General features: G+C 65.9%; 1 protein-coding gene across 1 annotated transcript; it reads right to left on the reverse strand.

Annotated features, from left to right (window-relative positions):
• Nucleotides 1-45: 45 nt before the first annotated feature.
• On the reverse strand, nt 46-11,115 carry LOC136002716 (actin-like protein 6B; the record flags this gene model as incomplete). The annotated part of the gene is made up of 15 exons (XM_065657977.1): nt 46-126; nt 1,392-1,478; nt 1,704-1,799; nt 2,327-2,407; nt 2,773-2,887; nt 3,178-3,239; nt 3,549-3,638; nt 5,023-5,129; nt 5,205-5,299; nt 6,414-6,511; nt 6,754-6,854; nt 7,613-7,775; nt 8,393-8,469; nt 9,123-9,154; nt 10,986-11,115. Coding segments are annotated over 15 exons (1,415 nt in total), but the record flags the coding sequence as incomplete, so codon positions are not given.
• Nucleotides 11,116-11,561: the final 446 nt, after the last annotated feature.

Consider the following 11,561-nt stretch of genomic DNA (forward strand, 5'->3'; position numbering starts at 1 on the left):
TTTTTGAGCCCAAAATCGGGGGGGGGGGGGCGGCTGAGCGCCCCCTCAGGGGCATTTCCGCTCCACACACTGTTTCCCGCCCTCCTCGTACTCCTGCTTGGAGATCCACATCTGCTGGAACGTGCCCTGGGGGACCCAGGAGATCGGGAGGGACCCAGGAGTTCGAGAGGGACCCAGGAGTGCCCCAGGGACCCAGGAGTTCGGGAGGGGACCCAGGAGTTCAGGGGGGACCCAGGAGTTCGGGAGGGGACCCAGGAGTTCGGGAGGGGACCCAGGAGTTCGGGGGGGACCCAGGAGTTCGGGGGGAACCAGGAGTTCAGGAGGGGACCCAGGAGTTCGGGAGGGACCCAGGAGTGCCCCAGGGACCCAGGAGTTCGGGAGGGACCCAGGAGTTCGAGAGGGACCCAGGAGTGCCCCAGGGACCCAGGAGTTCGGGAGGGGACCCAGGAGTTCAGGGGGGACCCAGGAGTTCGGGAGGGACCCAGGAGTGCCCCAGGGACCCAGGAGTTCGGGAAGGGACCCAGGAGTTCAGGGGGGACCCAGGAGTTCGGGAGGGACCCAGGAGTGCCCCAGGGACCCAGGAGTTCGGGAGGGGACCCAGGAGTCCGGGGGGACCCAGGAGTTCAGGAGGGGACCCAGGAGTTCGGGAGGGACCCAGGAGTTCGGGAGGGGACCCAGGAGTCCGGGGGGACCCAGGAGTTCAGGAGGGGACCCAGGAGTTCGGGAGGGACCCAGGAGTTCGGGAGGGGACCCAGGAGTTCGGGGGGACCCAGGAGTTCAGGAGGGGACCCAGGAGTTCGGGAGGGGACCCAGGAGTTTGGGGGGACCCAGGAGTGCCCCAGGGACCCAGGAGTTCGGGAGGGACCCAGGAGTTCAGGAAGGGACCCAGGAGTTCAGGAGGGACCCAGGAGTGCCCCAGGGACCCAGGAGTTCGGGAGGGACCCAGGTGTTCGGGAGGGGACCCAGGAGTTCGGGAGGGGACCCAGGAGTTCGGGAAGGGACCCAAGAGTTCGGGAAGGGACCCAGGAATACCCCAGCGACCCAGGAGTTCAGGAAGAGACCCAGGTGTTCAGGGGGGACCCAGGAGTCCGGGAGGGACCCAGGAGTTCGGGAGGGGACCCAGGAGTTCGGGAGGGGACCCAGGAGTTCAGGAAGAGACCCAGGTGTTCAGGGGGAGCCCAGGAGTCCGGGAGGGACCCAGGAGTTCGGGAGGGGACCCAGGAGTTCGGGGGGGACCCAGGAGTTCAGGGGGGGACCCAGGAGTTCAGGAAGAGACCCAGGTGTTCAGGGGGAGCCCAGGAGTCCGGGAGGGGACCCAGGAGTTCGAGGGGACCCAGGAGTTCAGGGGGGACCCAGGCGTCCGGGAGGGACCCAGGCGTCCGGGCGCTCACCAGCGAGGCCAGGATGGAGCCCCCGATCCAGGGGCTGAACCGTCGCTCCACGGAGCTGTTGCTGGCGATGAGCTTGAGGCGCATGCTCTGGGAAACTGGGGTTACTGGGAGGGACTGGGGGCAACTGGGAGCCATTGGGGGCAACTGGGAGCAACTGGGAGCAACTGGCGGCAACTGGGAGCCCCATTTGTTCCCCCCACAAGTCCCTTCAACCCCGCCCCCAAGCCCATTTTTAAGGGGGGGGTGTCCCCTCCCCGGACGCCTGGGTCCCCCCCGGACGCCTGGGTCCCTCCCGGCCGCCTGGGTCCTCACCGGGGGGGTTTTCTGGGCCAGTTCGCGGTTGAGCCGGTCGGTGAAGCCCTGGAGCAGCGTGTTCCCCCCGGTGACGATGACGCTGCCGTAGAGACCCTGGGGGGGACACGGGGACAACGTCGCTGGGGGCAACTGGGAGCCGTTGGGGGCGACTGGGGGGACTGGGAGTAACTGGGAGCCCCATCTGGTTCCACTTCCCCCCATTTTTAAGGGGTGTGTCTCCTCCTGGACGCCTGGGTCCCTCCCGGACGCCTGGGTCCCCCCCGGATGCCTGGGTCCTCCCGGACGCCTGGGTCCCCCCCGGATGCCTGGGTCCTCCTGGATGCCTGGGTCCCCCCCCAGATGCCTGGGTCCCCCCCCGGATGCCTGGGTCCTCCTGGATGCCTGGGTCCTCCCGGATGCCTGGGTCCTCCCGGACGCCTGGGTCCCCCCCGGATGCCTGGGTCCTCCCGGATGCCTGGGTCCCCCCCGGATGCCTGGGTCCCCTGTCCCCTCTATGTCATTAATAACCCTCTGGGGAGCCGGGGGGGGGGTTTGCCACCCGGACGCCTGGGTCCCTCCCGGACGCCTGGGTCCCCCCCCCGGACGCCTGGGTCCTCAATGTGGGGGGGTCCCCCCCTCACCGGCCGGATGTCGATGTCGCACATCCCGATACTCGTGGTCACCACGTGCCCGACCCCCAACATGGTGTTACCGGAGAGACCCTGGGGAGCGAGGGGGGGGGTCAGGGGGGGGTCCCCCAAACCCCTGGGGACCCCCCCAGACCCCCAGGGACCCCCCCAGACCCTTGGGGAACCCCCCAGACCCCAAGACCCCCCCAAATCCCAGGGATCCCCCCCAGGACCCCCCCAGACCCTTGGGGACCCCCCCCAAAATTGGGGACACCCCAAATCCCCAGGGACATGCCCAAAAATTGGGGAACCCCCCCAAACCGTGGGGACTCCCCTAAACCCCCCTGGACCCCCCCCCCCCCACAGATCTTTGGGGACCCCCACAAAAATTGGGGATCCCCCCCCCAGAACATGAGGACCCCCCCCAAAAAAATTGGGGACCCCCCCCCCCCCCAAACCTTGACGTTGGACGGGTCGAAAAGCCCCTCGGGGATTCGCAGCCGCTCGGCCCCGTAATCCGTGTTGTAGCCGTTGGGCATCTCGTAATGAACCGTCGGCATCTGCGCAGCCACCCTGGGGGGGCCGGGGGGGTCACGGGGACCCCAAAAACCCGAACCCCCCCAGAACCCCCCCCCCAAAATACCCCCAGACCCCCCCGAGCCCCCCACAGCTCCTCCAAATCCCGTTCACTGCTCATCGTATGGAACCATCGGCAGCTGGGGGGCCTCACGGAGACCCCAAAACCCCCTGAAAACTCCTAAAAACCCCCTGCGCCCCCCAAAATAACCCCAGACCCCCCCAGGCCAGACCCCCCCCCCCGGACCCCCCAACACCCCAAAACCCCCCGACCCCCCCAAACTCACTGCTCGTCGTAGGGAGAGTCCGACACCTGCAGCACCGAGGCCTGAAAGTCCTGGATCACCTCCTGGGGACCCAGGCGTCCGGGTGACCCCGTGACCTCCCCTCAGGGGACCCAGGCATCCGGGTGACCCCCGCCCGGGGATCCAGACCCCGCCGGTATAAGGAACCCAGGCGTCTGGGACCCCCCCCCAGGGATCCAGATCCCCCCTGTATAAGGGACCCAGGTGTCCGGGTGACCCCCCAAGGGACCCAGGCGTCCGGGTGACCCCTTGACCCCCCCCACCCGGGGACCCAGGCGTCCGGGTGACCCTCGCCCAGGGATCCAGACCCCCGCTCCCTTAAGGGACCCAGGCGTCCGGGCCCCGCCCCTCACGTTGCAGGCGAAGTTGTGCCAGGACTTGGCCACCAGGGGGAGCTTCTCCTTCTTCTTCCAGTTGGGGGGGGCGCCCTCGCGCACCGGCTCCTGGGGGCGGGGCCTCCGTCAGGGGGCGGGGCCGGAAGGGACAGGCCACGCCCCCCGGGTGCGCAGTGACGGTTGGGTGGGTCTGTGGGTCGTTGGTTGGGTGGGGGGTCTAGGGGTGGTTGGGTGGGTCTATGGGTGGTTGGGTGGGTGGGGGGTCTAGGGATGGTTGGGTGGTTGGTTGGTGGGTCTATGGGTGGGTGGTTGGGTGGGGGGTCTAGGGATGGTTGGGTGGGTCTATGGGTGGTTGGGTGGGTCTGTGGGTGGTTGGTTGGTTGGGTGGGGGGTCTAGGGTTGGTTGGGTGGGTCTGTGGATGGTTGGGTGGTTGGTTGGTGGGTCTATGGGTGGGTGGCTGGGTGGGGGGTCTAGGGATGGTTGGGTGGGTCTGTGGGTGGTTGGTTGGTTGGGTGGGGGGTCTAGGGATGGTTGGGTGGTTGGTTGGTGGGTCTATGGGTGGGTGGTTGGGTGGGGGGTCTAGGGATGGTTGGGTGGGTGGGGGGTCTAGGGATGGTTGGGTGGGTCTATGGGTGGTTGGGTGGGTGGGGGGTCTAGGGATGGTTGGGTGGTTGGTTGGTGGGTCTATGGGTGGGTGGTTGGGTGGGGGGTCTAGGGATGGTTGGGTGGGTCTATGGGTGGTTGGTTGGGTCTGTGGGTGGTTGGTTGGTTGGGTGGGGGGTCTAGGGGTGGTTGGGTGGGTCTATGGGTGGTTGGGTGGTTGGTTGGTGGGTCTATGGGTGGGTGGCTGGGTGGGTGGGGGGTCTATGGGTGGTTGGGTGGGTCTGTGGGTGGTTGGTTGGTTGGGTGGGGGGTCTAGGGATGGTTGGGTGGTTGGTTGGTGGGTCTATGGGTGGGTGGTTGGGTGGGGGATCTAGGGATGGTTGGGTGGGTGGGGGGTCTAGGGATGGTTGGGTGGGTCTATGGGTGGTTGGGTGGGTCTGTGGGTGGTTGGTTGGTTGGGGGGGGGGTCTAGGGGTGGTTGGGTGGGTCTATGGGTGGTTGGTTGGGTGGGTCTATAGGTGGCTGGTTGGGTGGTTGGTGGGTCTAGGGGTGGTTGGTTGGTTGGGTGGGGGGTCTAGGGATGGTTGGGTGGGTCTATGGGTGGTTGGGTGGGTTTGTGGGTGGCTGGTTTGGTGGTTGGTGGGTCTAGGGATGGTTGGGTGGGTCTAGATGTGGTTGGTTGGTTGGTTGGTGGGTCTATGGGGGGTTGGTTGGTTGGATGGTGGGTCTATGGGGGGTTGGTTGGTTGGTTGGTGGGTCTAAGGATGGTTGGGTGGGTCTATGGGTGGTTGGTTGGGTGGGGGGTCTATGGATGGTTGGTTGGGTGGTTGGTGGGTCTAGGGATGGTTGGGTGGGTCTGCGGGCGGGCGGTTGGTGGGGTGACCCCACCTTGGCCGCGATCATGTAGGGGGGGACGATGTCGATGTTGAGCTCCTGGAACAGCTCCCGGCACTGCATGGAGATGAAATCCCCGGCCAGCGGCGACTTCACGATCCCTAACGAGCAATTAGCGGCTCAGCAGCCCCGCCCACCCCCCGGCCACGCCCCCCGGCCACGCCCCCCGGCCCCACCCTGCTGCAGGATGTATCCGTCGTGCACCGGGATGGCCGTGGTGTGCGTGGCCCCGCTGTCCAGGACCAGCCCCGTGCTGCGCCCGTTGGCGAAGCTGGCGGCTCGTTAAGGGTAATTAGCGCTGACGAGGGGCGGGGCGGGAGGGGGACAAGGTGAGAGCAGGGGGAGGAGCCAACCGGGTGAACGAGCGGCCAACGGGATTGGTCTAGAGGGACCCAGGGGTCTCTAGAGCCACCAAGCGCCCGCCCAACCACTCGGCTCTAGAGGCACCAACCACCCAACCAATCACCTGTAGAGCCGCCGGCTGCCCAACCAACCAACCCTAGACCCACCCACCCACTTCTAGACCCACCAGCCAACCAACCGCCCATGCTGGGACCCACCCAACCACCCATAGACCCACCCACCAACCACCCAACCACCCATAGACCCACCCGACCATCCCTAGACCCCCCACCAACCAACCACCCACCCACAGACCCACCCAACCATCCTTAGACCCACCAACCAACCACATCTAGACCCACCCAACCATCCTTAGACGCCCCACTCAACCAAACAACCCCCCATAGACCCACCCACCACCCAACCAACCTCCTCTAGACCCACCACCCAACCAACCAACCCCCCATAGACCACCCACCAACCAACCAACCTCCTCTAGACCCACCACCCAATCAAACAACCCACCATAGACCCACCACCCAACCAACCAACCTGCCATAGACCCACCAACCAACCAACCACCTCTAGACCCACCCAACCCCCCAGAGACCCACCACCCAACCAACCACATCTAGACCCACCCAACCATCCTTAGACCCCCCACTCAACCAACCAACCCCCCATAGACCCACCCACCAACCAACCAACCTCCTCTAGACCCACCACCCAACCAACCAACCCACCATAGACCCACCACCCAACCAACCAACCTGCCATAGACCCACCAACCAACCAGCCACCTCTAGACCCACCCAACCCCCCAGAGACCCACCACCCAACCAACCACATCTAGACCCACCCAACCATCCTTAGACCCCCCACTCAACATACCAACCTCCTCTAGACCCCCCACCCAACCAACCAACCTCCTCTGGACCCACCACCCAACCAACCAAGCACCCAACACCTACCCACCCACCCACTTCTGGCCCCACCCCCTGCCCATCGCATGTCCCCCCGTGTCCCCCCGTGTCCCCGGGTACGCGGTGAGCACGGCCGTCTTGCAGAGGAAGAACGCGGGGATGTTGTAATGCTCGAACATCAGCTCGGTCAGACGCTCCCGCTTGGCGCGAGTGTTCCACTGTGGGGACAGGGACATGGGGACAGGGGGACAGGGGGACACGGGGACAGGGGGACAGGGGGACATGGGGACAGGGGGACAGGGGGACATGGGGATATGGGGACAGGGGGACATGGGGACATGGGGACAGGGGGATATGGGGATATGGGGACATGGGGACAGGGGGATATGGGGACGTGGGGACAATGGAGACCTGGGGACAGGGGGATATGGGGACACTGGGGGCCACGTGTGTCACCTACGGGCGCCTCGGACATGAGCACGGGGTGCAGCGCGGGCTCCGACTTGACGTGTTTGCTGTAGGTGTGGTCCAGGATGGCCTGGAAACAGTCCCAGTCCTCCACTGGCCAGCAGGGGGCGGCGCGGAGCAGCGGGGGGACACGTGGGGACACACGGGGACACACGGCGGCACCGGCAGGTGAGCACAAGGCCATGGTGACACCCAACCCAATGGTGGCCCCATTGGGTGACCCCAACCCCATGGTGTCCCCAACCCCCCTGAGATGCCACCTCTGAGCTCCCCATCCCCCTGTGACCCCCAGAGGTGTCCCCACGATGTCCCCATGATGTCCCCATGATGTCCCCATGATCTCCCGCAATGTCCCCATGATGTCCCATGATGTCCCACGATGTCCCCATGATGTCCCATGATGTCCCCATGATGTCCCCATGATATCCCACAATGTCCCCATGATCTCCCACGATGTCCCATGATGTCCCCATGATGTCCCCATGATGTCCCACAATGTCCCCATGATGTTCCATGATATCCCATGATGTCCCATGATGTCCCACAATGTCCCCGTGATCTCCCACAATGTCCCCATGATGTCCCACAATGTCCCCATGATCTCCCACGATGTCCCATGATGTCCCCATGATGTCCCACAATGTCCCCATGATCTCCCACGATGTCCCATGATGTCCCCATGGTGTCCCCAACCCCTCTGAGATGCCACCTCTGAGCTCCCCATCCCCCTGTGACCCCTGGAGGTGTCCCCACGATGTCCCCATGATGTCCCCATGATCTCTCACGATGTCCCCATGATGTCCCATGATGTCCCCATGATCTCCCACGACGTCCCCATGCTGTCCCCTCACCCATTCCGTTCTTGAGGGGACTGAGCACCTCCATGTTCTCCCGCGCCACGTGGAGGGCGGAGCTGTCGATGTGATAGACCCGCCCCTTCCGGTCCTTGTCACCCTCGGGCTCCAGCGCCACGTCCTCGGGGGACAGAACCCCCACCGTGGTGGGGAAATCCGCCTGGCGCCGCCAGCGGCGTTGCCATTGTCACCTCCTCGTCACACCCAGGTCATGGTCATTGTCACCTCCCCATCACCCCCAGGTCATGGTCATTGTCACCCCCAGGTCATTGTCACCTCCCCATCACCCCCAGGTCATGGTCGTTGTCACCTCCCCATCACCCCCAAGTCACCATGGGGACGACGCCAGGATGGGGACAACGTGACCATGGGGATGTCACCACCATGGGGACATTGGCTTGGGGACAATATGGCCATGGGGATGTCACCACCATGGGGACAACGTGGCCATGGGGATGTCACCACCATGGGGACATTGGCTTGGGGACAATGTGACCATGGGGATGTCACCACCATGGGGACATTGGCTTGGGGACAACGTGGCCATGGGGACGTCACCACGGTGGGGACATTGCCCTATGGGTGGTGGCTTTTGGGGACATGGAGCTGAGATGCCCATGGAGATGCCACCACCATGGGGACATTGACCCGGTGGCCTTGGGACACGGGGGTGACCTGCGGTGGGGACGGTGGCCTTGTCCCCTTGTCCCCCGCCACGAGGGGGCCCGGGGTGACCCGGGGGGGGTGACCCGGGTGGGGGGACACGGTGACACCCACCTTGGGACAATCCTCCCCGGCGTAACCGGCGCGGACCGAGAAGGAGCCGATGTCGAAGACCAGGGCGCCGACCTCGTCTGGGGACACGGGGGGGACATGGGGACATCGGGGGGGACACGGGGACGTGGGGACACCCCCCCCTACCAGAACCTGGACCCCACAGGTCGTCTGGGGACACTGGGGGGGGACACAGTGACATGGGTGGACATAATGCCATGGGGGGACATGGTGACACTGGGGGGGGACATAATGACATCGGGGGGGACACTGGGGGAGACACGGGGACATTGTGGGGGGACATAATGTCCTGGGGGGGACACTGAGGGGGACGTGGGGACATTGGGGGGGGTCACGGGGACATGGGGGGACACGGGGACATTGGGGGGGGACATAATGACCTGGGAGGGGACACTGAGGGGGACATGGGGACATTGGGGGGGGGCATAATGACCTGGGGGGGGACACTGAGGGGGACGTGGGGACATTGGGGGGGGACATAATGACCTGGGGGGGACACTGAGGGGGACGTGGGGACATTGGGGGGGGTCACGGGGACATGGGGGGACACGGGGACATGGCGGGACATGGTGACATTGGGGGGGACACGGGGGGGGTGACACCAGGACCCTGCCCAGCGCTGCCCCCCCCCCCCCCTCCCGCTGCCCCCCCGAGGCCCCGCCCCTTTCCCGGTGCGGCCCCGCCCCCCCCGAGGCCCCGCCCCTTTTCCTACCGCCTCCATAAACCCCCCGCTCATGGCGGCGCCTTCAGCACCTGGACAGCGCCCCGGCCGCCGTGGGCGTGGCCAGCGCCGGGCGGCGCGGCCCAATCAGCGCCCGGGATCCGTGGGCGTGGCCAGCGCCGCGGCCCAATCAGCGCCCGGGAAACGGTGGGCGTGGCCAGCGCCGGGGGAGTGGGGGGGGGGGTGGGAGGGGGGCAGCGCGGCCAATCAGCGCCCGCCGTGCTGCGCGCGCGCCGATTGGCCGCCGCCGGAGACAATGGGGGGGGGGGGGGGGGGGGCGGCTTAAAGGGGCCGCGGCGTGTTTTGCTGTTAAAGGGGGGGATAGATCTCCATAGATCCCCATAGATCCCCATAGATCCCGCATAGATCCCTATGTATCCCTATATATCCCCATAGATCCCCCATAGATCCCCCAGATCCGTATATATCCCCATAGATCCCCATAGATCCTGCATAGATCCCTATGTATCCCTATATATCCCCATAGATCCCCCATAGATCCCCATAGGTCCCGCATAGATTCCTATATATCCCCATAGATCCCCCATAGATCCCATAGATCCCTATATATCCCCATAGATTCCCCATAGATCCCCATAGATCCCCCATAGATCCCCCATAGAACCCCCAAAACCCCCCAGACCCCCATAGATCCCCATAGATCCCCCATAGACCCCTATGGAACTGGGAGGGGAACCCAGGCGTCCGGGACATGCTGGGGTAGGGGGCGGGGCCAAAGAAGGGGGCGGGGTTTGCGATGCTTGGGGGCGGGGCTTAGTCTCAGGGAGTCACCCAATGGCTGCTGGCTCCTCCTCCTGGGGGGGCGTGGCCTTTGCAAGGAACCCCGCCCACTGGAGCCCGGGGTGGGCGGGGCTTCCCTTCTGGCACATGGAGGGGGCGTGGTTTTCCCCTTAGCTCCGCCCACTGCATCCTGCCCAGGTAAATGGGGCGTGGCCATGCACGGGAGGGACCCAGGAGTTCGGGAGGGGACCCAGGAGTTCGGGAGGGACTCAGGAGTTCGGGAGGGGACCCAGGAGTTCAGGAGGGACCCGGGAGTTAAGGAGGGACCCAGGAGTTCGGGAGGGACCCAGGAGTTCGGGAGGGGACCCAGGAGTTCGGGAGGGGACCCAGGAGTTCGGGAGGGACCCAGGAGTTCGGGAGGGGACCCAGGAGTTTGGGAGGGGACCCAGGAGTTTGGGAGGGACTCAGGAGTTCAGGAGGGACCCAGGAGTTCGGGAGGGACCCAGGAGTTCAGGGAGGGACCCAGGCGTTCGGGGAGGAACCCAGGAGTTCGGGAGGGACCCAGGAGTTCGGGAGGGACCCGGGAGTTAAGGAGGGACCCAGGAGTTCGGGAGGGACCCAGGAGTTCGGGAGGGACTCAGGAGTTCGGAGGGACCCAGGAGTTCGGGAGGGACCCAGGAGTTCAGGGAGGGACCCAGGCGTTCGGGGAGGAACCCAGGAGTTCGGGAGGGACCCAGGAGTTCGGGAGGGACCCAGGAGTTTGGGAGGGACCCAGGAGTTCGGGAGGGACCCAGGCGTCCGGGTGGAAGGAGGAGGCGGAGCCGAATCTCATAAATATTCTTGTGTTTGCATTAAGTTACGGGGCAGGGGGAGGGGGACGGGAGGGGGGGCGGAACGCGTCTCCCCTGAGTGACAGCTGTCAATCAATCGCCCGCAGGGCCTGGGCGTGGCCTTGGGGGGGGTGGCGGGAGCAGCTGTCAATCAATCAATCAACCGGGTGGCTCAGGCGAGGAGGAGGATGATTGACAGCTGTCAATCACCTGCCGGCACGTCCAACGCAGCCGGGGGGAGGGAGGGGCGGGCGGGGGGGGATGATTGACAGCTGTCAGTCACCGCGGACAGGCCTCGCCCAGGAAGAGGCGGAGCTTCCCCCGCAGGAAGTTGCTCTGGGCCCCCAGCAGCCGGATGAGGCTCCGCACGCGCAGCCGGGGCGGGGGAGGGGCGGTCGGGGGGGGGGAGGGGCCTGGGGGGGGGGGGAGGGGGGGCGGGGTCAGGGGGCTCAACCCCCAACCCCCCATATGGGGCGGTGACCCCCCCAGTGACCCCCATATTGGGACAAGGACCCCCCCAGACCCCCCATATTGGGACGGGGACCCCCCCAGACCCCCATATTGGGACGGGGACCCCCTGGTGACCCCCTATATTGGGATGGGGACCCCCCCAGCCCCCCCATACTGGGACGGGGACCCCCCAGTGACCCCCATATTGGGACAAGGACCCCCCCAGCCCCCCCATACTGGGACGGGGACCCCCCAGTGACCCCCATATTGGGACAAGGACCCCCCCAGACCCCCCATACTGGGACGGGGACCCCCAGTGACCCCCATATTGGGACAGGGACCCCCCAGTGACCCCCATATTGGGACGGGGACCCCCCCCAGACCCCCTATATTGGGATGGGGACCCCCC

Source organism: Caloenas nicobarica, unplaced genomic scaffold (assembly GCF_036013445.1).
Source record: "Caloenas nicobarica isolate bCalNic1 unplaced genomic scaffold, bCalNic1.hap1 Scaffold_1671, whole genome shotgun sequence".
Classification (NCBI taxonomy): domain Eukaryota; kingdom Metazoa; phylum Chordata; class Aves; order Columbiformes; family Columbidae; genus Caloenas; species Caloenas nicobarica.